We start from the raw sequence: 25,516 nt of genomic DNA, 5'->3' as shown, positions 1-25,516 counted from the left end.
TTTGTTGAAATGTCCCTCTCCTTTCTGTTTCAGCTCTAACAATGAATCCTTAGGATCATTAATATCCATGTCAAAGCCACCTCCTCCAAGCAGACGTCCATGATCTCCCCAACCCCACAGAGATCACTCCCTCTGTGTACTTAGCACATTAACTCACTCCTAAAAACTTTATATCTGTCCAATCTTCTTGTTCCTTGAGAACAAGACATCTTAATTCATCTATGTTAATCTCCAGCCTTCAGTACTAGTTACCACATATACAGGCGCTAAGAAAATCTAGTAAGAGACTCGGTATATTTCTAATCAATGAAAAATCTACAGATACACTTTCTGTTAAAACAAAAACAACAACAACAAAAAAGTGTTGCATATAAAGCAAATTATTCTGAAGAATAGCCTGGATTAATTAGCACACAGCCCCCTTCCTAACATGTAAACTACCCTGGGTGGCTCTAAGCAGCTGCAGGCTGTAAGTGCTTGACACGGGAAGGCTGTCACTACTCCCCGCACAGATAACTCTAGAAGGAGTTATGTGATTCGTGGCTCGGAAGAGCATTGCGCAAGCTGGCTGATGACGAGTAAAACTCAACAGGTGATAAAACAGATACCGGTCAAATGACAGTCGTCATCTCGTTAGCAAAGTCACGCAGGTGAGCAGCACGACCATAAAGAGGACTTAATGAGACACCCCAATACACGCTAGCCTGGTGTCACAGCTTTTCTCACTTCCTGTATACAGCCTTCAGTCTGACACGAGCTCTTTGACTGACTTCAATTCCAGGCCAAACACCGGCTCTGTCCATGTTTTAGTTAACGTCTGCTCAGGCGATGAAAGAGGTTTCTGCCTATATGCCCAGATGCCTAAGACTAGAGAATAGGGTGACATCTTGATAGCTTTCAGTAGACCCAAGGAACAATTTGTCTTTCACCTCATGGAGAGAAAAGGCTCCGGAGAAAAGAAAATGTGATCGAAAAGGCTGAAAATGGGTTCTTTTCTCTGTGATTTCAAAGAGCCTAAAGGAACTAGAAATCACATTCTACACTCTGGATATACCTGGATTTAGAATATTGAGACAAAATTCTTTTAACTACCTGAGGATGTTTTCATAACTTAAGAAAATCAAAACTGGGGCACCTGACTCGATCCATTGGTAAAGCAAGGGTCTGAGGGTCTTAAGTTCATGAGTCTGAGTCCCATGTTGGGTATGGAGCCCACTTAAATAAAAAAAAAAAAAAAAAGTAACTAAATGTATTAAGCTTTTTGTTTTGAAGGTCAAAACTATCTTCTTGAACTCAGCAGTGAGCTGAGATGGGAAGAGCAGGAAGGTATTTAAAGATAACCTGGACGGTCAGACAATTCTCAGAATTCAGCATGGCCGGGATCACGGAAGGCCTCAGACCACCACGCTCTTATTCTCCTTCCCCTTAGAAATGGTGAGGTCATCCTGCAGCCTACAAAAGTATTTCTCCACTTTGTATTATTCTGCGAAAATCTTAATGTTGGCAGAAACATTTTTATTTGTCAAAGTATACATTAGCATATGAATCTGATTGACAAAGTAAAATGTGCCAACAGTTATAGTCAAGGGGTAGCTTTTTTGTTTTTTTAAGATTTATTCCTCCGTTTTAATTTTAACTCTTATTCTCCAAAAGAATTCCTTTATTGAACGTCATTTGCCCAAGACAGTAAGTCCAGAAAGCAAATTTCCTATACAAAAAGATTTGTTTATCTACTTTTCATAAAATCAGCTAGATTTTTGAGAATAGCCAAATTCCCTAGCAATTCATTTTTAATCTTCGTCTCTGGCAACACTCTCTTCTCTCTGGTCCTTAAAGTGGGTGTTGGTCTTTTGCTTTCCTTTTTATTGTCTCTCCCTTGCCTTTAATGAAATGCCAGTATCATAAATTCCTGAATCCATGCCTCTCACTCTGACCCCGCTTCTAAGGTCTGGCGCAGCATTTCCAACAACCCCTCGTATGGATCCACGTGGATCCCGTCATTCCTTCAGGCTTAACACTTCATCTTCTTCCTTCCTAAACCAGATCTTCCTCTTGGCTCCCTTTTATCTCTAAAAAAAAGCTATTCTCCCACCCAAGCCACATGGCTCCTTGATGGCGTCATCAGGAATCCCTGCTTGTTTATTTCGGAGGGGGCAGAGTCCAGCCTGCCTCGAATCTCATTCCCTGGAGACAGCCCCGTGGCTCTGCCGCTTCCATGTCCCCTGATGGGGACAGCTTCTATTTACCACCTGTCCCTGTCCTTTGGCCGAGGACCCTGGCCTGGAGGCTTACATGGCCCAAGTGCTCCCCTTGGTTCTCTCAAGTCCATGGTGCCCACGCTGCTGCCTTGATGGCGGCCCGGGGAGGCTGGCAGCACCCCAGCCCACATGACCCCATGCCTGTGAGCACCTCTGACATTTGCTTCTCAGGAACACCTTGTCCTAAAATGGACAACCCCGCAAACGAAGCCTGGCTTCACTGAAGCCGCATTCATTTCACATGTTTTAATGACCCAAGGTCGGGGCGGGGGAGCAGGAATCTTTCTGGGATGACATTAAGTTGACAGACCTCAGAAAAGCATTTAGAATGACGAATTTTTATCCTCTCCCCACTTTCGGAGATCTTGCCTCAACTCGGAGTTCTCAACAACTTTAGAAAATGACTTCCTGGGCTTGAGCCCCCCACTTCTGCAGTTCCGGGTTTTGTAACCTGAGGCTTATGACTTCCCTTGGTGTTTCCGTCTTCTTTTCTCAAAATAAAAACTGTCCCTGGCACACTGTAGTGCCATGAGCCTGACTTGAGACAGCCCAGGTGGAAGCTCTGCGACGGCACTTGGGACAGAGTACGGCTCTGCACCGTGTACGATGAACAGGCTCTTTGAATTCTCTTATCCCCTTCGGAGGCTTTGCAGGTAACTTTGCTGTTACATAAGGACATGGACGAATACCTAATTCCTCTTTTTCCCTTGAGAGACTCCGGCCCCGTTGTTGCCTTTGGCTCTCATCTTCTCCTGTTCTTCCTTCTTGGCTCATTTTCATTTTGTCGGCCCACTTGATTCTACTTGCTCTGGAGGCAGAGACCGCCTCCAAGACATTTTGGTCACCTCCCAGGAGAGTGGCTGCCAGACGCCTGCATGGCATGCAATTAACGCATACCGTTTGATTAAGAACACATCTTCTTTTTTCAGACATTTAGCTTCTTTCCCTTTTTTCTGGTCCCTTTCCGAGTGCCGCTGAAGCTCAGGCAGGAGCTAAAGATGGAACGTCGCAAGAGGGAAGCAGAAGCAATCCCCGACCCCAGCCCCGCATCGGCCCTTCCATATGGCCATCGCCTTACAGTCCTTTAATTGCAAAACTGTTTTCCCCAAAGACTTTAAAGTTTTTTGGTCCTAGACTCTTAAAACGCCTTTCTCCAATACTTTAAAGAATGTGACAGATGCTTTATTCTGACACTTTGAGGCGATACAGCACAGCACTTGGGATTCTACTTTGCTTTATAAATGGAAATTCATTGAACATATTCTGCACGGCAGTGATGAGTAATGTTGGCCCAGAAAGAAAAGAAACCCAGCTCTCAAACGTCAGGACATCTCTGAGAAGGGAAACGCATGTTAACTACGACTAGCCTACAATAGGATTTAGAGAAACTTGAATACACTATAACCAGCCTCGTTCTAGAGGCGCTTCCTGACATTGTGTCAATGACCCCAGTCATCTTAGAACAGCTCTATCTTCCCCCTCACGAGCCCTATAATGACTCTCCATGCTTCGGAGCCGTACACCTTTAGCGTGGAGGAATCTAATGCTCTCTGAGGGGTGTGTGCTTCCTCTATTTACCTAATAGCAGCCTAAATAATCTGAAGAAGAATGACAAACACACACACACACACACACACACTTTTCTGGGGCAAATTTAGCTGTTTCTTGGAAAGCAAGTATTTTGACAACAGTTCCAATGTGAGTCATTGACACAAGATTGCAGGAATTGTCAGAAGTGACAAAGGGGCTCACAACGACAGCTCCAATGTAGTAAAACCCTGTGTATCATGTCAATTTTAAAGACTGAAAGATGACAGGCTATGCCTCCTTTTTCTTGACAAATGAGGATTCGTTTCAAAAATGGTTTCCTTATAATGACTTGTTCCAAGCTTCATGAAACTAATTAAATATTATATTTTGGCCATATAAAGTACAATCTTTGTGTCATAAAAATCACTGGACTGTGTCGATGAGCAAAGACATAAATAATTAGCACTCTTGTGTGTTAGTGGGTTAAAGACAAGTGATAAAACCCTTCTCTTCTAGGTACTCTAATACACTTCCCAGCAGACACTGTATTTCTCTTCAATTGTAAGGGAAACTGCAATTTTTGAAAGTGACAAAAACATAAAAATGAATAATGTAAAATTGAAGCACCACTCATATCCATTATCTACTGTGATTCTCCTTCCTAGTCCTTGACTAGTTTATATTGTCTTAATATCTATGTTGCTAGAGATACAAGAAACAAATTTTTTCCCCAAATTTCAATATCTCAAACGGCAACAACAATCAGTTCCTCCATTCCTATACACCCTTCAACCTTTCTTAATATCAGTCCTCTCCAAGAATTATGCCCAGGCGACTCTCTGCTGGCTGGCACACCATTTTATTCTACCACACACTTGCAACCGAGTGTCCTCCTCTATGTGAGAAGGAGGGATTCACACTGCAAACCAAGTTGGGTCTGATGGTCTGCCTACCCTCACTCATGGGAAACAGGCTACTTCCTCTGTCAAGTTCATATGTGAAAGGTGATTAGTATTTATGTGCATGGTTTAAAATCTAAAAGGCAGGGCCACCTGGGTGGCTCAGTCAATTCAGTGTCTGCCTTTTGCTCAGGCCATGATCCCGGGGTCCTGGGATCCAAGCCCACATCAGGCTCTGCAGGGAGCCTGCTGCTCGCCCGCTGCTTGTGCTCATTTGCATGCTCTCTCTTCCTATCAAATAAACAAATAAAATCTTTAATAAATAAATAAAACTTAAAAGGCAGACAGGCTCAGTAGGATAAACGGAAATGACTGTCAACCCCTGTGGATAGGGTATTATCAGACCAGGTGGGGAGATACCAGAAAGTCAGATAAAGCTCTGAAGGCAAAGTAAGGTTCAGGTTCAATTTAAACACAGGATTATGAATGTCTACCAACGGCAAAGCAATCGTGCTCGCTTCGGCAGCACATATACCAACGGCAAAGCAACCGAGATTGGACATAGGACAGTAGTCAAAAGCACACTGACAGGAACCGGTGGTAAAGGGAGTTTTAAGAAGTGAGTTTAGTTTTTCAGTTTTTCCCCCCTTTCACTTCTTGACTCTGTTTGCCATGTGGTGGGCTTCTTCTTGGTGAGTGGATGCACTAAGTCCAACTCCTCCTTCTTTCTTGAATGGAAATGGATGTGCTAAGACATCTGCCAGCAAGCAGTAGAAGGACATGGGCTTCCAGTTCTCAAATATATGTCCCAAGAACAGGACAATGACAATCGAAGGCTGAACCACAGCCTTGAAGAATAATAAAGCAGGCTCTTCTGCAACTGTCTGGAATATGCTAACAAGGGCTACGACCTCACACACTTTCTAAAACTCCCCTAACCTTTGACATATCACCAACCCAGACTTCTCTTATCTATCATCACTTGGCCAGCCTTACTGACCCTGATGATAATAGTAGGAGCAACGGGTTGCTGGGGGGAGGGGGATAGGGAGAAGGTGGTTGGATTTTGGACATTGGGGAGAGTATGTGCTATGGTGAGTGCTGTGAAGTGTGTAAATCTGGCGATTCACAGACCTGTAGCCCTGGAGCTAATAATACATTATATGTTAATAAAAATTTTAAAAAATTTTTTTAAATTTTTTAAAAATAGTAGTAGCGACTTACTGAGTGACTCCCGTATTTCCCCTACAAGATGGTATTACCGAGTCTATTTTATAAAAGAGAAAACTGTATGGGGATCTTGAGATGTTAAGTAGCTGCTCAAAACTTCAAAGCATATGAAGAAAAGCCAGAACTTGAACCAGACCTATATAATTCCAGAAGCCTTATTCTTTAACTCCAGTTCATATCTGGAGTCCCGGCAACTGTGAACAAGCCCAAGTGCCCAGAGCTAACCCCCAAAGGGAACGGTGCTGGAATTATGGACAGCCTGGCATATAGTGAGTTCATAATAGATATGAGTTAAGGGGGCACCTGGGTGGCTCAGTGGGTTAAGCCTCTGCCTTCGGCTCAGGTCATGATCTCAGGGTCCTGGGATCGAGCCCCACATCGGGCTCTCTGCTCAGTGGGGAACCTGCTTCCTCCTCTCTCTCTGCCTGCCTCTCTGCCTACTTGTGATCTCTCTCTGTCAAATAAATAAAATCTTCTAAAAAAAAATAGATATGAGTTAAGGCACGATGTGTTAGCACTACCGTGAGAACAGTAGATGACCCTTCATCATGCATTACTCACATATGCCATGATGAAATCCTAAGTTAACACTGAACTTTTCTTTTAGTTTTTTATTTATTTATTTGAGAGAGAGAGAGAGGCATGAGCAGGGTGGAGGGGCAGAGGGAGAGGGAGAAGATTCCCCACTGAGCAGGGAGCCCAATGCAGGGCTTGATCCCAAGGACCCTAAGATCATGACTGAGCCAAAGGCAGACGCTTAACTGACTGAGCCACCCAGGCACCCCAACACTGAGCCTATTTTTTTAAGGTGTATTTATTTGTTTGAGAGAGGGAGAGCATGAGTGCATGTGTGCATGATTGAGGAAAGGGGCAGAGGGATAGAATCTCAAGCAGATGATCTCTACTGAGTACAGAGCCTGATGTAGGGCTCAATCTCATAACCCAGGAGATCACAACCTGATCTGAAACCAATAGTCAGACACACAACCCACTGAGCCCCATCACTAAGACTTTTTGATATCCAGTAGAATTCTCTGTGCTCACATCCCCTTCTTCTTGTAGGCTCAAATCCACACCCCCAGCGTTCACTTCACTGTAGTCCCCTTCTGCCTCAGGCCATTTTCACTTGAGTGTGTCAAACTCAAACCCTTCCCCAAAACTCTCTTTCTCAATTTCCAACTTTTACTCATCTTCTAGTTTGCCAGAAAGCAAGTTTTCAGTCAACATTACAGCTTTCCTGCCCTTCCTATTATTTGTCAGCCTTACCCAGTCAATCTCATGGGTGACTCTCTAAACTTTCTTCTTTATTCTGCCCAAGGGTACAGAGAAGCAATTAAAAGTAGATGCTCGGGGCACTTCTGGTTGAAGGTATAGTAAATGCAAAGGCATGGCTTAATGGATGTTAGTGTGGCATATGGAGGAGCTGACAATGTCATCATATGCTCGAATGGGAGAGAGGGAACCAAGAAGCAAGTCAGAGGCAAAAGATGCCTAAGCAATTTGGACCTATCATGAGTTTTTAAGCAGGAAAGTGACATAATCAAACATGCATTTTCTAATGATAGGTGACTGCCCTAGTGGCCAAGAGAACAGATCGGTGTACAAATTGGCCTGTACTGAAACCCAAAGAAAATATGAAAAGACTTACAACCATACAGAAACCTGCCTTATTCTCCTGAATCCATTTGTCAAGTTCTGGACTGTGAGTCCACTTAAATATCTCTCCGCTACTATTTTCTATCATGATAGCTGTCACCACCATTTGCCCAGCTATTCCTACAAGAAATCTTGAAATCATCAGCATATCCCCTCTCCCTTACCCCCGCATCACATATAATCAATCATCAGTTTCCTGTTAATTTAATCTTCTTATACATCTTGATGAGACATGTGTCTCACTTCTGTCTCCCATCACTACCGTAAGCTACGGCATACCACTTCTTGCCTGGTATATTGTAAGGACTGCCTAATTAATGTCTCTTATTTCATTTTCTCTCTCACAAAACATAAAGAGAAAGACAGCCAACATATTTCTCCCCTCAGCTGAGATTTCAGTGTAACTGGGCAAAAATGAACTCTAGTATTTTGCTTTTCCTTCTGAAAATGAATTGCAGATTGTAGACTGTCTTCTAGATAGATTTCAGCAGAGAAATCTTCTAAAAGTACAAATCATACTGTGTCGATCCCCTGCTGATAAACCTTTCCTTCCCCTGTGGCTCCTGGACAAAGTATGAAGTCCATTCAGCTACTCATAGCAGAGCCTCTACTCATCTAACCAGCCAAATCCAGAGCCCCTGTTCTCTCCCACTGTGGAATTTCACTTCAGTTCCAGAGAGGTAGGATATTAGCCAAGGTCTGCTCAAGTATTGCCTCTCCACCATTCCATTCATTATTAGTAGGACTGCCCCTTAGACACAGGCCTAAATCCCATAATGTACCCTTTTAACACAACTTCGTGTTCATATTTTTCATTCTTTCATCTTTTGGGTTATGTCCTGGCTGAAGTGCTCATTTTCATCCTCCAAATTATTAATTCTCTCTTTAGCCCAATCTACTCTAGGGCTACTTTGTCAATGCATTTTACTGTTTTTATTTATCTTTTTTAGTTTTTTTTTTTTTATATTTCACTTACCATATGTGTATTTTCCATTCTAAGATTTCTAGTTAGTTCTTCCCCACATCCATATAGTCCTCAATATACATCTACCTACTGTGTACTCATAATCTCCTGCTTATGTAGACACTGCCCTCTCTCTTTTAGAGTTCTGCCTTTGGGGCATAGCTGCCACACTAATGCGTAAGTCCTCCCTTGTTGGTCTCTCTCTGCCTCCACACGGCCCAGAGAGAACAGGGTCGGCCAGAGCTGTAGCAGAAGATGCAAGGAAGAGGGACTAGAGGCGGCAAGTTCTCAGAGGTAACTGATTGGACAGAAAAGCTAAGGGAGAGAGTAGGGCTCAGGAGGACACACAGGAAGAGGAAAACATGAAGTTTCGGAAGCAAAACTACACAGGTTTTGGAGGAGAAGGAACAATAAGGACAGTTCTGAATATACTGAGTTTGTGGAGCAAGGGACATATAGATGGGCAAGGCAAATGGGCTGATAGTCACTTGTTTATATGGGTCAGGAGGTCAAGAAGGAAGTGAGTTGGAAATGATCAGCATCTTATGGTGATGAGACCTATGAACCCAAACAAATCACCACAAACTTGTCCCAGAGTAATGACCCATCCACAACAACTCCGGTTTGGGGGGTGTTTTGTTTGTTTGTTTGTTTGTTTGTTTTAGAGGGGAGAGGAGCAAATGGAAAGAGAGAGAGAAACTCAACTAGGCTCCATGCCCAGCTCGGCCTGTGGTGGGTCCTAGGCAGGCCTCAATCTGGTGACCCTGAGATCATTACTGAACCCCAATCAAGAGCCGGACACTTGGGACGCCTTGGTGGCTCAGTCAGTTAAGCAACTGCCTACAGTTCAGTTAGTGATCCTGGGGTCCTGGGATCGAGCCCCACTTAGGGGAGGGTCCCTGCTCAGCAGGGAGTCTACTTCCCCTCTGTCCCCCACTCCTTGTGCACTCTCTCTCTCTGCCTTTCTCTCAAATAAATACATAAAATTTCTTAAAAAAAAAAAAGTCAAGGGGTGCCTGGGTGGCTCAGTGGGTTAAGCCTCTGCCTTCGGCTCAGGTCATGATCCCAGCATCATGGGATCAAGCCCCGCATTGGGCTCTCTGCTCAGTGGGGAGCCTACTTCCCCTACCCCCCTGCCTGCCTCTCTGCCTACTTGTGATCTCTCTGTCAAATAAATAACTAAAATCTTTAAAAAAAAAGAGTCAGACGCTTAAGGGCTGGAGCCATCCAGATGCTCCCACAACCATTTTGAAAATGGATACATCTTATCTCAAAGCCATCTGGTTGTGTTTTGACTATGGGTGGCTTTGATGAAAGGACAAAAATAAATCTTTATAAAGTCAATTAATAAAATGTAATAATATATTTAGAATGCACAGTGGGAACAAGGAAAGGTATGTTTCCTCTCACCACAGCCACCCCGTCGCAGAAAGATTTCCCTGTGGAAATCCACCTAGAAACCAAACTAAAATCCGCAATTCATTCTCAGAAAGAAAAGTGGAATGCTAGAGTTCATTCTTGCTCGATTAAACTGAGCTCTTGGTTGACGGGAGAAATATGTTTGCCGTCTTTCCTCTTCCAAAGCATGGCAAACTCTATTTTATAAGGTTAGATAGACTCCGTCACGCAGAGAGAAAGAGCTAAAACCAGAAAGGGAAGTAGCCTGGTCACTCCATTTTAAAGGAAGTTTAAGAAATAACTGCTATAATGCCAAAGCCAACAGGTTCAAAAATCAGATGAGGGATGACCATTCCCATCACAATGTCATCCTACCTTAGGATGACGTCACAGAAAGCACTAGCACACCATCACCTGGAATTTGGTGCATCTTTGTCATGTGGAATGGAAGGAGCTCTAGCAGGTGCTGTTTGGACTCTGAGAGCGAGGAGAGGTGAAGAATTAGTAGGACCATTCTACAGTTCAAGGTGTGAGGCACCCGCTGAAGGCTACTGTGGGAACCAGACGTGTCGCCAGCACAGAGCGTCAGAAATCCAGAAGGCCAGGGACACCTGGGTGGCTCAGTCAGTTAGGCCTCTGTCTTTGGCTCAGGTCGTGATTCTGGGGTCGTCGGGCTCCTTGCCTGCTTCTCTCTCGGCCCCTGCCTGCTGCTCTGCCTATTTGTGCACACTCTCTTCTCTCTCTGACAAATAAATAAATAAATAAAATCTTTAAGAAAGAAAAAGAGAGGAAGAAAGAAAGAAATCCAGAAGGTCTCACAACAGTGACTTCCAAATCTGGGTCCCAGAGCACCAGCATCGCCGGGGAGCTGGATAAGAACAGGAACCCCTGGACCTCCAACTGTACCTACAAGCAATCCTCTCTGTATGTCCAGTATGTTTCACATGCGATTCCAGTGCAGAACCAAGCTTGGGAACCACTGATTCAGTCCATTCGCAAGAGAGAAATTTGTTGCCCTGGGGATATTTGGCAATGTCTAGAGACATTTTTGGCTGCTCCAAGTGGGGGAGGGAATGCTACTGGCACCTGCTGGGTAAAGGCCAGGATACTGCTTAAAGCCCTCTTAAAGGCAGGATACTGCTTAAAGGGCTGCATGGGACAGCCCTCACAACTGAGAATCATCTGGTCCAAAATGTCAGTGGTGCTGTGGCTGGAAATCCTCTAGGATTTCCGTCTAGGAAAATCACAGGACTTTTAATTTTTGCCATGCAAGGTTGGAACCTCCCATTCCAGAAATTCAGTCTCATTTTCCTGATTCTACAGAATTGTAAAATTGTTTATTGGTAAACTACACATAACATAGAATTTTTAACCATTTTTAAACGTACGGTTCAGTGGTATTAAGTACGTTCCTCTTGTGCATTCTGTGTGATATGCGATCTTAAAGTTCCGAATTCAAAACTTCTTATTTAGAGCTCAGCTGTCATTTTAGTGCACCAGGCTGTCCATATTTAAATGTCATGGGAATTATGGGTTTTCAGGCTACAGACCTAGCTTTAATGTACTCAAGGGGACATTTGTATTATTGTTTCCAATCTTGCGTGAAACGCATAAAGCTTGCAATCGCCTATGTACCACTCAGAAAAATTCATAATTGACTCTTAATGGTTACCATTATTAGGGAGAGTGCTGAGTGATTATCTCACTGAATCCCCACAATGCCAGGAAGGATGTACGAATATTGCCAATTCTTCCTTACAAAGCAGGAGACCTGTCCCCAGTCACACAGCTCTTAAGCGACAGCCCAGACTTTGAGTCCATATGAGTCCATCCCCAGTCCATGCTTGTAAGCAGTGTCTGGCCTCAAAAGGACGTCTTGCGGAAGGAGGTGGGCTCCTTCTGTAGTGACCCAGACCACTTGCCACATTTTCCCTAATTTTTTAAAAAAATACCACCTTTGCTTTTAGAACAGAATGCGTCCCTGGAGAGCCCACCCTTAGCGGACAGAAAAAGCAAACTGGCAATGGTGCACGTGTCTGCTCGAATCAGGCTGCTGTTGGTGGGGCCAGCTGGGGCGGGGGCAGAAGAGATGGAGAATCTGAAAACAAACGACTAGGCAAGTGAAAGAAGTCAGACGAAGACAAATGCTACACACGGTGTCACTTATAGGCGGAATTATTAAAAAATCACACTTACAGAAACAGAGAATAGAAAAGTGGTTGTCAGGGGCTGGGTGAGGGGCGTGTGTGGAGAAAATAGGGAGAGGCTGGTCAAAAAGTACAAACGATCATCTCTAAGATGAATAAGGCCTAACGTGTCATGTGGTGAGTACCGTTGATGACACTGTGTTGTATAACTGAAATTTGCTAAGAGTAGAACTAGAACGTTCTCTCTCTCTCACACACACACACACATAATAAATATGTGAAGTGATGGATGTGTTAATTAACTCGCTGGGGGAGAAGACTCCCACAGTATATTTGTACATCAGATCACTGTGATAAACACTCTAAATATCTTGTCATTGTATATGTCAATATGCCTTGATAAAGCTGGAATGAAATTAAGAAAAAAAAAAAGAAGAAGAAGAAGAAGAGCTACCAGACAAAGTCATGGTTTAGTAGAAATTTCCTGGGTTTTAGCATTAGGTGGTGTTGGATTCAAATCAGGAGCTTCCCAGCTGTGTGACCTGAGGCAGACTGATGAACCTGTGAAAAAAATTACAAACAGGGAGTCTACAGCCTGCCTTAGTGGGCTGCAGTAAGGGCAGGAAAGAGTCTGTGCAAGGCACACAGTATGTGCTGATCTCATGGCCCATGTGATCATCACTACCGCTACTGTCATTGTTACAGACAGAATGCGTAGAATTCCAGCGTCAAGCGCAACAGTGTAAATGTGCTTTCTGCAATTAACGAGCTTTAGGAAGGTCTTGGGCAAATCAAATTTATCCATATTAGATTACATCTTAAACAAACTACAGAAATAGGACAGTTGAGGGGGAAAATGCAGGCGGTCATTCTGTACATGCTTGCTTAAAAGCATGTCATCTAGGTTTTCTTTTATGGAAATAAAATCCCCAACCACATATGGGTAGGGGGGTGCTACTATAATTCTTGTTTGGAGGATGGAGAATAGCAATGTTTTATTTACTCTCATCCTTACTGCTCATAGTTCAAACCTAAAACAGACACATGCAGAAACAGAAATCCGTGTGAGGGATCACAGCTTACAAATGTACCTAAGACACAGGCTGACCAGGAGCATACAATCTACTTCAAAAGACATGCGTACATTTAAAAAAAAATGTAAGGAACATTCTGTGCAGAATATATTAACTGAATAACAGCTACGGGCAAAGGAAATGGTGTAAGCAATTAGAAGGATGGAGAAAGAACTGCATGATATCACACAAAAGAAGGTTTGAGCAGGAGGAGGCTCTGGGCAGTGCTTCGCAAAGCCAGGATTTAAAGGAAGGAAGAGCTGAACATAAGGGCAGGAGGAATCCAAGCAGGGTGGGACTAGAGAGACTGTTAGAAAGAAATCGCAGGGGATGAACCCGTACATAAGCGCACAGGAACACACTTCTGAAGGGGCAGCTTCTCTAAAGCAAGAGGGTACTTGAAAATTTCACACAGCACCTGCACATACCTTGAACCCTGGATGATATGAAGAGAAATCATGGAGCACACATAGAGTCAAGTTAAACAATCTGACTCAAGTCTCCGGACCACTCAAGAATCACCTCCATGATTTTTCTTTCAATTGTGATACTCTCTTCAAACAGAATCTCTCCCCAAAGCATCTAAAACCGACACAGGTCAATACAAGCTGCTGTTGCAGGAGTGAACGTGGAGGGCATGGAAGCACACTGCATACACCCCTCACCCCCGAAGCATCTGAGAAGGATCTTCGAGAAGGATCCAGCTGAGGTTGAAGATCATGCTTCTTTCCCCATCATCATTTCGGAGCCCGAACCTGGGGTCTCACAGTCTTCCAAAGCATATGTCTGGTGAACAGATAATAGAGATGATCCAGCCCCTTGCCCACCAGGATGGCATGGGCTAGCTTTTCCTCAGTAGAAGAGGGCTCTATTCCACCGTACGGACAAGACAGAGGAGACACTATAAGCAACACATCTGATCCATCCATCTTCTCCATGAAGTAACTACCAAAAGTCGGTAACACCTATGAGACCACCTTTCTGCAGGTTTATGTCTGGGCAGTTTCACCAACCACCTGCTTGTGTTCTGTTGGACAGATGAGGGTTTAACAGAGAATAATGTATCCATCAAACAGAGAAGGACTGATGGCCTACAAGCCGGGCAGGCTGGTGACAGAGCTGGCATTACTTAGCTGGAAGTTATACTTAGAGCCCAGAGAGCACACGGAATCTAGACCAAGAGGATCAGTTTCAGTGTCAGAGGGCTAGGCACTGAGGCTGAGACAGATTCGGGCAAAAGGAGAGACATGGAATCATGAAGGAAACTCACAACACCTAATCAGACAAGGGGGAGAATCTCAGCTTAATGAAGGGAAGGGGGTGTTTCAAGAAGATGAGAAGGAGCAGCTTTGCCAAGTGTAACCAGGAGAGCGAGGCCAGCCAAGGCAGAGCAAAGACCACTTGATTTAATGAAGCAGAAGGCACTGCGGCCATCAGAGGGCAGCTCCGGGGAGAGGCAAGTTGTTACTCATCCTAAGATCAAGTAGACACGGATGCCACACAGGGGGTGGCATATATTGACAACATTTAAATCAACTTGGAATGGAAAGACAAGAAATAAATCACACACTAGCAAGAGAATTACCAGGTCGAGAGAAGGGTCTTCCAAAGTAAGAACAGAAAAGCTTATTGGTGAACAGCCGAAGAGACGGGGTTGGGGCAGACTGAATGCCCTGGGAAGAAAGCAGGACCGCACTATTTCCCTGTTCTGCTGGCAGTGAGGGGAAAGAGGACGGCAGGAGACGAAGGCGTCACGGGCTCCGTGGAGGCAAACGCATCAGCAGAGGAGCTGCGAGGCACAGATAGGAGGGGAGGCTTTGCAACCTCGGTGTACAACTTGGGAAGAAAGCCATGTGGGGGCAGGGCAGGGGCAGGAGAAACAGGAGGCCTGAGGAGCATGTGCAGGAGCAGAATAGCTGCTGCCTAGAGTGCTGGTGAGATAGGGAAGCAGCTATCACCGAGAAGTGCTAGGGAGCCAGAGAGGACTCCACAGCACAAACTGGCTGCGTGTCCCGTTAGCAGTTAGCATTCCCCCTTACTGCCAGGCGACGCCTCCCACTTGCGCTTTAGTTGTGTCTCCTTCCCAAACACTAACAACATTAGGCAAAGAAAGAAGGAGAAATTATGCTGAGTGAAATAAGTCAAGCAGAGAGAGTCAAGTATCATATGGTCTCACTTATTTGTGGAGCATAATAAATAACATGGAGGACATGGGGAGATGGAGAGGAGAGGGAGTTGAGGGAAACTGGAAGGGGAGATGAACCATGAGAGACTATGGACTCTGAAAAACAACCAGAGGGTTATGAAGGGGCGGCGGGGGGGGTGGGGGGTGGGATGGGAGGTTGAGGAACCAGGTGGTGGGTAACAGGGAGGGCACGTACTGCATGGAGCACTGGGTGTGATGCCAAAACAATGAACACTGTTATGATGTAAATAAACAAATAAAAATAAATAAATAAAAGAAGGAGAAAGGGAACTGTTCATGATGAAGGCAGGTAAAAAGGAAAACCAGCATGTCTCTTTTCCTTTCTTTTTTTTTTTTTTTAAAGATTTTATTTATTTATTCGAGAGAGAGCACGAGAGAGAACATGAGCAGGGGTGCTGCAGAGGGAGAGAGAGACGCAGACTCCCCGCTGAGCAGGGCTCTATCTCAGGACCCCAAGACCACGACCTGAGCCAGAGTCAGACCCTTAACCTACTGAGCTACCCAGGCGCCCCACGTCTCAGTTTCTAACTGAATGAGAACGTGCTTACCCTAGCAGCAATGCGGGCTGCCTTTACGGAGTGATGACCCTGAGCCAGGCAATGTCCTGCATCCTTGTCACACATTTCCTTTACTCTTCACAACAATCATGAAAGTGAAAAATGATGACGTCAGCTTTACAAAATGAAGAGACTGGCTCCGAGAGGGTGAGTGAGGCTCTCACAGAAACAGGGCCACCCGAGTTTCAGGGTCCTGGAGCCTGGAGGGCATCGGTTAGGCCATCCTGGCTCTCGGCAGACGCCTCTCTTTGGAGCAGTGAGGGGCTCCATGCTCTTGATTGAGAACTATGCTGGGCAGAAAGAAGTGAGATAACCAGATGAGTGGGTGGGCGCCCTTCAGGCTCAGTGTGCCCCCACACCCAGCCACAGCAGCCTCAAGTGGGTCCTGAGGGTGAAAGCCTAGCAACAGGCAGCGAAAAAGCAGAAGCCGCCAGCAAGAAGGCCGAGGCCTGCTTTGACAGCCTCATATGATAGCACAAGCACCACTCGGAAAAAACCCTCAGGGCCTTTTCCCGCTGAGTGGAAACACAGAAACGTCTCCTCACAATTTACAAAGAAGACAAACCAGTCTACTGTGAGCAGACATGCCCTTGAACCAAATGGGCATGGTTAGAGCAAGGCTGAGCAGATATGATCCCCACTCACCAGGAAGGTCCCTCTCCCAGTTATCCATTAATTAAATATCCACTTATTAAGGACGGACTGTTCTCTGGGCACCAGAGAAACAGCACTCAGAGAAGGAGCCATTTTCAGGCTCCTGACTTTCTCATGAGCCCCTGGACCATGACATGTGGGAGCCATCCACACCCCCGCCCCGCCCACCCCATCAAACTCACTCAGGGCTCATCACCAAGCAAATAAAGAGCCCCCACCCCTGGCCAATGGCACCAACATCTCTGCATCTAGGTTGGGGCTGGGCTGTTTTCACAAGCTCCCTGGGTGATTTTTGGGCACACTCCAGGTCGAGTCAGACCACTGGTTTAAGTTAACACTCAGTGACAACTCAGGTGACAAGTGGAAGGACACTCGAGGCTCTAGAACACGAGGCAGCGATCCCTAACCCAACTCCCAGAAATAAACTTTTAGTGAAGCCGTAGCCACCCGGGGTAAAAAGGAACAGAGAGCTCTCTGAACAAAGGTAACGTGCCATGGGGAAGAGGCAGGGTATGCAACGCCCACTGAACATGGGAGATTAGAAGAAAACCTAAGTGACAATCATTGCTTAAGTCCTCACTACATGTGTAAATATGTTTCTAATTCTTGTGCCAAGTTCTGATGTGATCAAGAAACCACCTGAGGGGCACCTGGGTGGTTCAGTGGGTTGGGGCCTCTGCCTTCGGCCCAGGTCTTGATCCCGGGGTCCTGGGATCGAGACCCGCATCGGGCTCTCTGCTCATCGGGGAGCCTGCTTCCCTTCCTCTCTCTCTGCCTACTTGTGATCTGTCAAATAAATAAATCTTTTTTTTAAGATTTTATTTATTTATTTGACAGAGAGAGAGAGAGAGAGATCACAAGTAGGCAGAGAGACAGGTGGTGGGGGGATATGGGGCAGGGAGCAAGCTCCCTCCTGAGCAGAGAGCCTGATGCGGGGCTCAATCCCAGGATCCCAGGATCATGACCTGAGCAGAAGGCAGAGGATTAACCCAGTGAGCCACCCCGGTGCCCCAAATAAATAAAATCTTTAAAAAAAAAAAAAAGAAAGAAAGAAAGAAACACCACATGATAACCAACACTGCCACTAGGCTCTTCGTCCAACTCCAGCAGCTGCAGGGGCCATCAAGGGCTGGGATTCTAACTCTTTGTATGAGGCAATGCCAGGAGGCCCACAATTTAGCCAACTGTTTAGAAGTTCAGTCTTGAGAGTAAGGGAGGCCAGGGTTTGTGTCCTGGTCTCATGGACTAGCAAATCACTGAACTTCCAAGAATCTCAGTATCTGCATTTGTAAAACCAGAATCATCACCATGAATGACACAAGGAATCATCCTGTACCTTCTGATACAAGACCCCTGAGAAGGACACTTGTCATCTCTCTGAAAATTCACCCCAAAATGCAAAACCTGGGGGGGGGGGAAGCACCAGAGAAATAGAAACTGAAGGACATCCCACAAAGCTGGCATGTACTCTACAAAATTATCAAGGTCACAAAAGGTAAAGAAAGACTAAGGAAACATTCCAAATCAATGGGAACCAGAGGGAAACGACAATAAACACAATACATGATCCGGGAGGGAAAACACCTATAGGGAAATCACCTATAAAAGACATTACCGGGACAAGCGATGAATCCTGAATATGGACTACGGACTCAGAGTTAGATGATAGTTTTGAACAAAGGTTCAATTTCCTCGCTTTTATAAAGAGAAGATGGTTATATAAAAGAGAATGATTTTCTTCTTAGGAAAGACACACCGAGTATTTAGGGGTGAAGGGGGGTGATGTCTCCAAATCACCCTTGGATGGTTCAGAAAAAAGATACATATTAAAAAGAGAGAAAACCATAAAGCATATGAAGCAAAACATTAATAATTAAAGAATCTGGATAAAAGGCAGTCAGAGGCTCTTTGCCGTTTCTCCATTTGAAATTGTACCGAAATAAAGTTACTCCTCAAAACTATCAGGCCATGAAATAACAGGGAAAGACTGAGAAGCTCTCAAGGGCTGGAGGAGACCGAGGAACCATGACGACTATATTACAATGCGGCTGGCATTCCTGGATTAGATCCTGGAACAGAAAAAGACATTAGCGGAAAAACTGCTGACATCCAAATAAAGTTGGAAGTTTAGTTACCAGGCACGTGCCATTGTTAATTTCTTCGTTTGGGGAAAGGAATCCTGAATGAATGATAATATATATCTTAATATATTAAGATGTTAACATTAGGGAAAACTGACTGAAGGGTATATGGAAACGCTCCATATAACCTTTGCAATTTTTCTGTAAATCTAAAATTGTTCTAAAATATAAAAAATAGTTTAAAAAAAAAAGTATCAAGACAGAACAAAGAACACAGGCCATCGCCAAAGGCAAGAACAGGACACAGACTCCACAAACCCCGAAGAATGTCTATCAGGAGCTGCTGTCTTACAGCGGTGGTTCCCAAACACCAGGGGCCGGGGCAGAATGAAAAGGAAGTAATTTACTAAACCGCTGACTGAGCATCTCTTGGCAGAGGGTCCCCCAGAACATTTACACAAGTGCCCCACGTGATTCTGAGGAGCCTCCGACTCGAGCACCAGGTATCCAGCTCAGCACTTCCCAAAACTTAACTACACACAGGATTTCCCGGGGATCTAGCTAACATGCAAATTCTGGGTCAGGAGGTACAGGGTGGGGTTTGAGGCTCGGCATTTCCAGGGAGCTCCCAGGTAAAGCCCAAGCAACTGTCCTCAACCACGCAGATGGAGAAAGCAAAGCAACAAGACAGAAGGGGTCTGGGTCCATGACACTGGGACATCATGGCAGCCCAGAACTGCCTATGTGGGTAGGAGGGGCCAACTCCTCTTTGAAATTGTTGGCTCTCTCGTTTGTAGCCAAACTCATTCTAACTATATCAAGTCTGCACCAAGGAGTCCCAGACATATTTTAAAATTCAGCTCACAGCCTCTCTCGAGCAGCACATGAAAAAGGACAAACATCTGTTAGCTGCACAAATGTGGATAAAACTACTGGGTGGGCTTCTCTATCTGCGTGGGTTACTTCTAGAGCCTCACAAAAACTACCTCAGAGAGCAGTTAAAATGGCCATGATGAGCTGGACTGATGACACCTTTTTTGACGACAATTCTAAAATTTTACCCTTTCTCACATTCACACTCAAACTCAACTAATTCTGATGTGACCTTTATCATTTATTTTAATGAGTCTTTTGGACCCGCACAATGCCATACAACTCTTGCCGTATTCTTCAGCCAGATAATAAAATCCAACTGGGGGCAAAAAAGTATAGATCATAATCATAAAATAGTGCTGAGAGCATAAATAAGAAGTAGAGTTGCCATGGTACCCTAATTTTGAAAATGTCAAAAGCCATCTAGAATCCTACATTATTTGCTTTATGAAACCCAAAGTGTACATTAAGTCTCCACCTTTTATTTTTCTCCCCCTTAAATGATCTGCTCTGGAATGACATAAATAACCTTCCTGAGATAACCTGTAATCAAATCCAATCAAAGACTGTCAAAATCCAAGCTAAAGGATGCCTTTAAAGGTAAGGCCATTTAAAACATCTTCTGGATATTTCTTCATTCAGTCAATATTTGGAACATTCATTATATGCCAGACAATACACTAGACACAGTGCACTTTATACTGACAAAATTATAATTGGCTGGGATGCGAGACTGAGTCCTTCTAGACTGAAATAATCACCTCATTAGTAGGCTGTTACTATAATGCACTTGTTGGCTTCTGCAAAGATCGAAGGGGAAAGTGAGTCAAAAAATTAAGTTCTGTATTGCCTATAACAAAACAATCTGCCCATATTCATAAGCCCCTGCCAGGCAGGGCTGGGACGACCTCCACTGTGTCCACTGCCCAGAGCCCCAGCCACAGGCCCTGCCGCCCCTCTCACAGCCTCAGACACAAACCCTGTATTGACACAATCTGAGTGCACGTTGGCGAGTATAAAAACCCCATCCATCGCCGCTGTATGTGGTACAGAAATCAAACTACACTGCAACTATTATTGCACAGATTTTTCACCACAGCCAGACAGAGAAAGAGCGGGGGGAAAGAGCAATCCAAAGTCTGTGAAAATGCCAAAACAGAGAGAAGACCGAGAATCACCCCCACACTGCGGCCGGCATTACTGACCTGGTCAATTTCCATGAGTTTGGGGTAGGCGCCCGGCCATTCTATGGCCACCTTGACGATGTCCGCGGGCGGCGGCATGGTAAACCCCAAGGGTCCAAAGCCGGGAGAAGCGGGATCCTATAGTGCAGATGGCCACACGTGTCTACACCTGATGAGGAATGACAAAAAGAAAGAAAAGTTGCTCGGTGCCGATGCAGGGTGAATTCTGCTTCATCACTTCCTGTTTTCACTGGCGGTTTAGGTATGAGAAACGGCTCAGGGTGCAGAACTCACAGGGCACCAACTGCACTGCCAGCGGCCACTGAGGAGAGAAGACAAGGGAGGGGAAGGTGCCGACGGCCCGGAGCCCCAGGCGTCCCCGAGACGCGCACCCGGCGAGGGACAACGTGTCCCTTACCCCGGGGCTGGGCTCCACACAGTGCCTAGGGTCTGAATGAGCTGGGCTCACTCTGTCCAGAAACACACGGAAACTTCTCGCGCTCAGCAGTCTCCGGAAGAACAGATTGCCCAGGAAGTCATGGTCAGGAAGCAGCGTTTCTTTAAAGTGTTTTCTGTGTGTCACAAATAGAGCTCCGCACTATAGCAACCAGGATATGGTGAGGAAGGAGAAATGCCCCGAGGTTCGCACACAGGCGCACACACGCTCCCTCCCCAAGGCCAGTGCACTGGGGCGCCTTGAGGGGGGGAAGAAAACTGACTGATGAGGTTGATGCCTCGTTCAGGAGGGACCTTGAATTCTGGCTGGAATTAACAGTGTTGCTTTCACAAAGGAAGGTAATCCACCGCCGCCTCTCGCAGATAAACCCGGGTCTCTAGGATGACTTTTTTAACTTCGTATTTTTGAACAGGGGAGACTTTTCATGTGATGCAAAACTTAAAGGTGTTTGTGAAAAACAGAGCATAGAATCTCCCCTTGTAAAGTTACACACCCACCCCATGTCCACTGTCGCCCGTTTCTCCAGCTACCCAGTTCTTGCGCGACCCTCCAGAATGGCTCCACGTATATAAAACAAATGCAAAAATATATTACAGTTCCCCCTCTCTTTATAAAAAAGAGCCAGCATTCCATACCTTTTTTTTTCATTTTGTGTATTTGTGTATTAATACAAATAAGGCATCCGGGCTCCTTTTACAGCGGCAGAGCAGTTCTCTTTATGGAAGTATCCTACAGGATAAGCCAGTTCTCTATCACCTGGACCGTGAGGTGATTTCCTACTTTTGGCTATTAAGAGGCTGTGGTGAAGAGCCTTATGCACTCAGCGTTTTGCTCATAAGCGGGTATGACAGATGCACAGACATGAAATTGGGGGGGTCAAAGAGCATATGCAGTTTTATTTTATGTTTTTTTTTTTAATATATATTTATTTATTTAACAGAGAGACAGAGCGAGCACAAATAGGCAGAGAGGCAGGCAGAGAGAGAGGAAGAGAAAGCAGGCTCCAGCAGAGAGCCCGATGTGGGACTCGATCCCAGGACCCTGAGATCATGCCCTGAGCCGAAGGCAGAGGTTTAACCCACTGAGCCACCCAGGTGCCCCTTATTTTATGTTTTTAAAGACTGCTTTATTGGGGCACCTGGGTGGCTCAGTCGTTAAGCGTCTACCTTCAGCTCAGGTCATGATCCCAGGGTCCTGGGATCAAGCCCTGCATTGAGCCCTGCATTGAGTTCGGCACTGGACTCCCTGCTCTACAGGAAGCCTGCTTCTCCCTCTCCCACTCCCTGTGCTTGTTTTCCCTCTCTCGTGGTCTCTGTCTCTCTCTCTGTCAAATAAATAAACAAAATCTTTTTAAAAAATGAAGACAGGCTTATTTATTTGAGGGGAGGGGCAGAGGGAGAGAGAATCTTAAGCCAACTCTGGGCTCAATCTCACAACCCATGAGAGACCTGAGCCAAAACCAAGACTCTACTGCTTAATTGACAGAGCCAAACAGGTGCCCCAAGCACATGCAACTGTGAATTTTGATAGCCCCTTTCCAGACACCCCTCCACAGGCCCTGCACCAGTCTACGCTCCCTCCAGCAACAGATGAAGCTGCCTATTTACCCATAGCCATACCACTAAACGGGAACATTTGTACACCTAACAGATTGAAAAATACATCACATGCACTTTTTTTTAAATTTTATTTATTTATTTGACAGACAGAGATCACGAGAGGAAGGGAAACAGGCTTCCTGCTGAGCAGAGAGCCTGATGTGGGGCTCAATCCCAGGATTCTGGGATCATGGCTTGAGCTGAAAGCAGAGGCTTTAACCCACTGAGCCACCCAGGTGCCCCCATCACATGTACTTTTTTTTTTTTTTTTTTTTTAAGATTTTATTTATTTATTTGATAGAGAGAGATCACAAGTAGGCAGAGAGGCAGGCAGAGAAAGAGAGAGGAGGAAGCAGGCTCCCTGCCAAGCAGAGAGCCCGATGCGGGACTCGATCCCAGGACCCTGAGATCATGACCTGAGCCGAAGGCAGAGGCTTAACCCACTGAGCCACCCAGGCGCCCCTCACATGTACTTTTAATGTGTTTTTCTCTTATTCTCTTGAATGAGGTTGAACATAAAGAGGCAGAGTCTTGTGTCCACGTTTCTGTGAACTGCCCAAATCTTTCATCCCTTTTCTATTGGGATTCTGGTCCCTTCCTTTCAGAAATTGATCTGTATATAAAGATTCTGATCAAACACGTGCCTTTGGCTCTGTATCAGACCAGAGTAAGCCTGGTCAGTTATTATCCCTATCTCAGTGGCAGCTGGACATCACCGAGATGATGGAGATATCAGACTTACTAATGGCCACCTTACAACACCGGCAGTTATAGAAATAACTGACTCCACCGAGCTGACAAGTACCAGAAATGAACCCAAACAAAACTGCTGCTCCTTTGGCCAAGGATGATGAGGGAAGCCTGCTGTGAGGCTAATCAGTGCTAACCGGCAAAAGCAGATCTACAGAGCAGTGGTTCAGTCATTCATCCAACAAACAATTACTGAGCCCTACCTATTCTGTGCCAAGAGCTGGGGGTACAACAGCAAATCCAGTTGTTTATCGGCTCAAGGGACAGGGAGCAAAATGCAATAGGGAAGGAGCATCTGAAGCATGGGAATATATCTGTGTGAGAGGGGAAGAAGTACACTGGGAAACAGGGAAATCTGGGAAAGCTCCACAGAGAAGGCAGCATTCGCAAAGAGGCTTGTGAGAGGTGAGGATGTGAGCCAGGAGGACATCTGGAGAAATTATGTCAAGGCCAAGGAAACAGCAAGTGCAAAGGGCCTGGTATATTCCTAAAACTGGCAAGTGGTTGAAACTAAATAAGGACAAAAGTAGTTCCAATATAAATTGGGCCATAATTTGGGAGGTTCATACTCTCGATTCCCTAGACAATCTTGGTTTATGACTCCTAAAGGAGAAAGTTCATGTCCATGTCCATCTATTCAGAATATAAATTGGTACAGCTTTCCAGAGGTACTTTTTGCAAACTGTACCAAAAGCCTTATAACTTTCTATTCTCTAAGTTATTTTACTTTTCTAGAATATTTCCTCAGGAAATAATTATTCAGTTAACTATAACAATGACAATTCTATTTTGGGTATGATTCCCAAAACTTAGTAACAACTAAATATTCTACAACCTGTTAAATAATTATGAAGTCTCATATATGGAAGGACAAGTAGATGATCGGTACTGGAGTCTTCCTCTTCATAGCCTGTACACTCTTTTACTCACTTGCGAATCCTACAGACAATGTACTATGTCTATACCACATCACTTTAATTCAGGATCCAGATTAATTATATGCCCCAGAATAAGAATTAAGAAAATAGGTTCTAATGTGAAAACAGACTGTGTAAAGATCAGGTAACACTATTAAAAACAAAGAACACAAAATCTTGAGGGTCAAGAGAATGGATAATGAAAATTAAAATGCATTATGAGCACCTCCTTCCCCCTTCTACACAAAACAGTCTAGAATTACAGTAAGAGAGGTCATGTAACCACCCAGGAATCACCAACCAAAGGTGCTTTTCTTCCCCTTTAGCTGGTATTTATTTCTCAAAGACTATTGAGACCAAGCCTGTTGAACAGGTGAGAATACAATGATGTGGCTCTCCCTGAGTCCCCGAGGAGAACAAGATAGCAGAGGTGTACAAAGGAGTCATTGAGAACGCCAAGAGGCTAGGGGAGTCCCCTGGGAATTCACTTGACAAGTCCAATTAGAACTCATCAGTGTTGCCCACACTAACAAACAGCACAGATGGGGCACCTGAGGCGTAGAGTCAGGTGCACCATTGCAGAATGAATAATCCAGTCCACACAGTTATCCTCGGAAGTCCACATTTTATCCTCTTGAATTTATATTTGCATGAGGAACAGTTAAATCTAGCTCATCAGAGCCACCAGCAATAAAACTGAGCCTAATGCTGTCGAAATTGCCCAGTAAATAGAAGGCTCATAAATTTATGTAAACAGCCTGATATAATCATTCTTATGCAAACTAAAATTTAAGACCCTCTAGAGGGAAGTCTCTGCAGCTGGCTAGACTAGACACTCCAACCCTTCTGTCTTGTAACTCTCAAGTCCCTGGAGGCAATTGGGAAATGGGTGGAGAATTCTACAATGTCCCTGCTTGCCTTGTGACTGACTGATTTTATTCCCATTTTAACAGGAAGATTCTACAACCTTAATATGCATGTCAAATGGCTTGTTTATAGTTGAGTGAACTTAATGAGAGTTGGAGGAATCACTTTTTCTTTGGGAGTTAGTTACCAAAGTCTGCGTGTCAGTTAGATGTGACTT

General features: G+C 44.9%; 1 protein-coding gene across 7 annotated transcripts in view; it reads right to left on the bottom strand.

Annotated features, from left to right (window-relative positions):
• The window catches only part of ELMO1 (engulfment and cell motility 1), a 533,506-nt gene that overhangs the window by 413,371 nt on the left and 94,619 nt on the right, over positions 1-25,516 (bottom strand). For 4 of the 7 annotated variants that reach the window (XM_046020713.1, XM_046020712.1, XM_046020719.1 and 1 more), the window contains one exon: positions 20,732-20,879. In XM_046020713.1, the coding sequence (XP_045876669.1) occupies positions 20,732-20,809 (78 nt within the window). In that variant the 5' untranslated portion in view covers positions 20,810-20,879. Of the gene's footprint in view, positions 1-20,727; positions 20,880-21,004; positions 21,147-25,516 lie in introns of those variants that run through there. The other 3 variants (XM_046020715.1, XM_046020714.1, XM_046020717.1) reach the window with 3 other exon arrangements.

This window comes from Meles meles, chromosome 10, assembly GCF_922984935.1.
Source record: "Meles meles chromosome 10, mMelMel3.1 paternal haplotype, whole genome shotgun sequence".
Taxonomy (NCBI): domain Eukaryota; kingdom Metazoa; phylum Chordata; class Mammalia; order Carnivora; family Mustelidae; genus Meles; species Meles meles.
The sequence above is the reverse complement of the archived record's forward strand: the minus strand, read 5'-3'. Positions and strand labels throughout refer to the sequence as shown.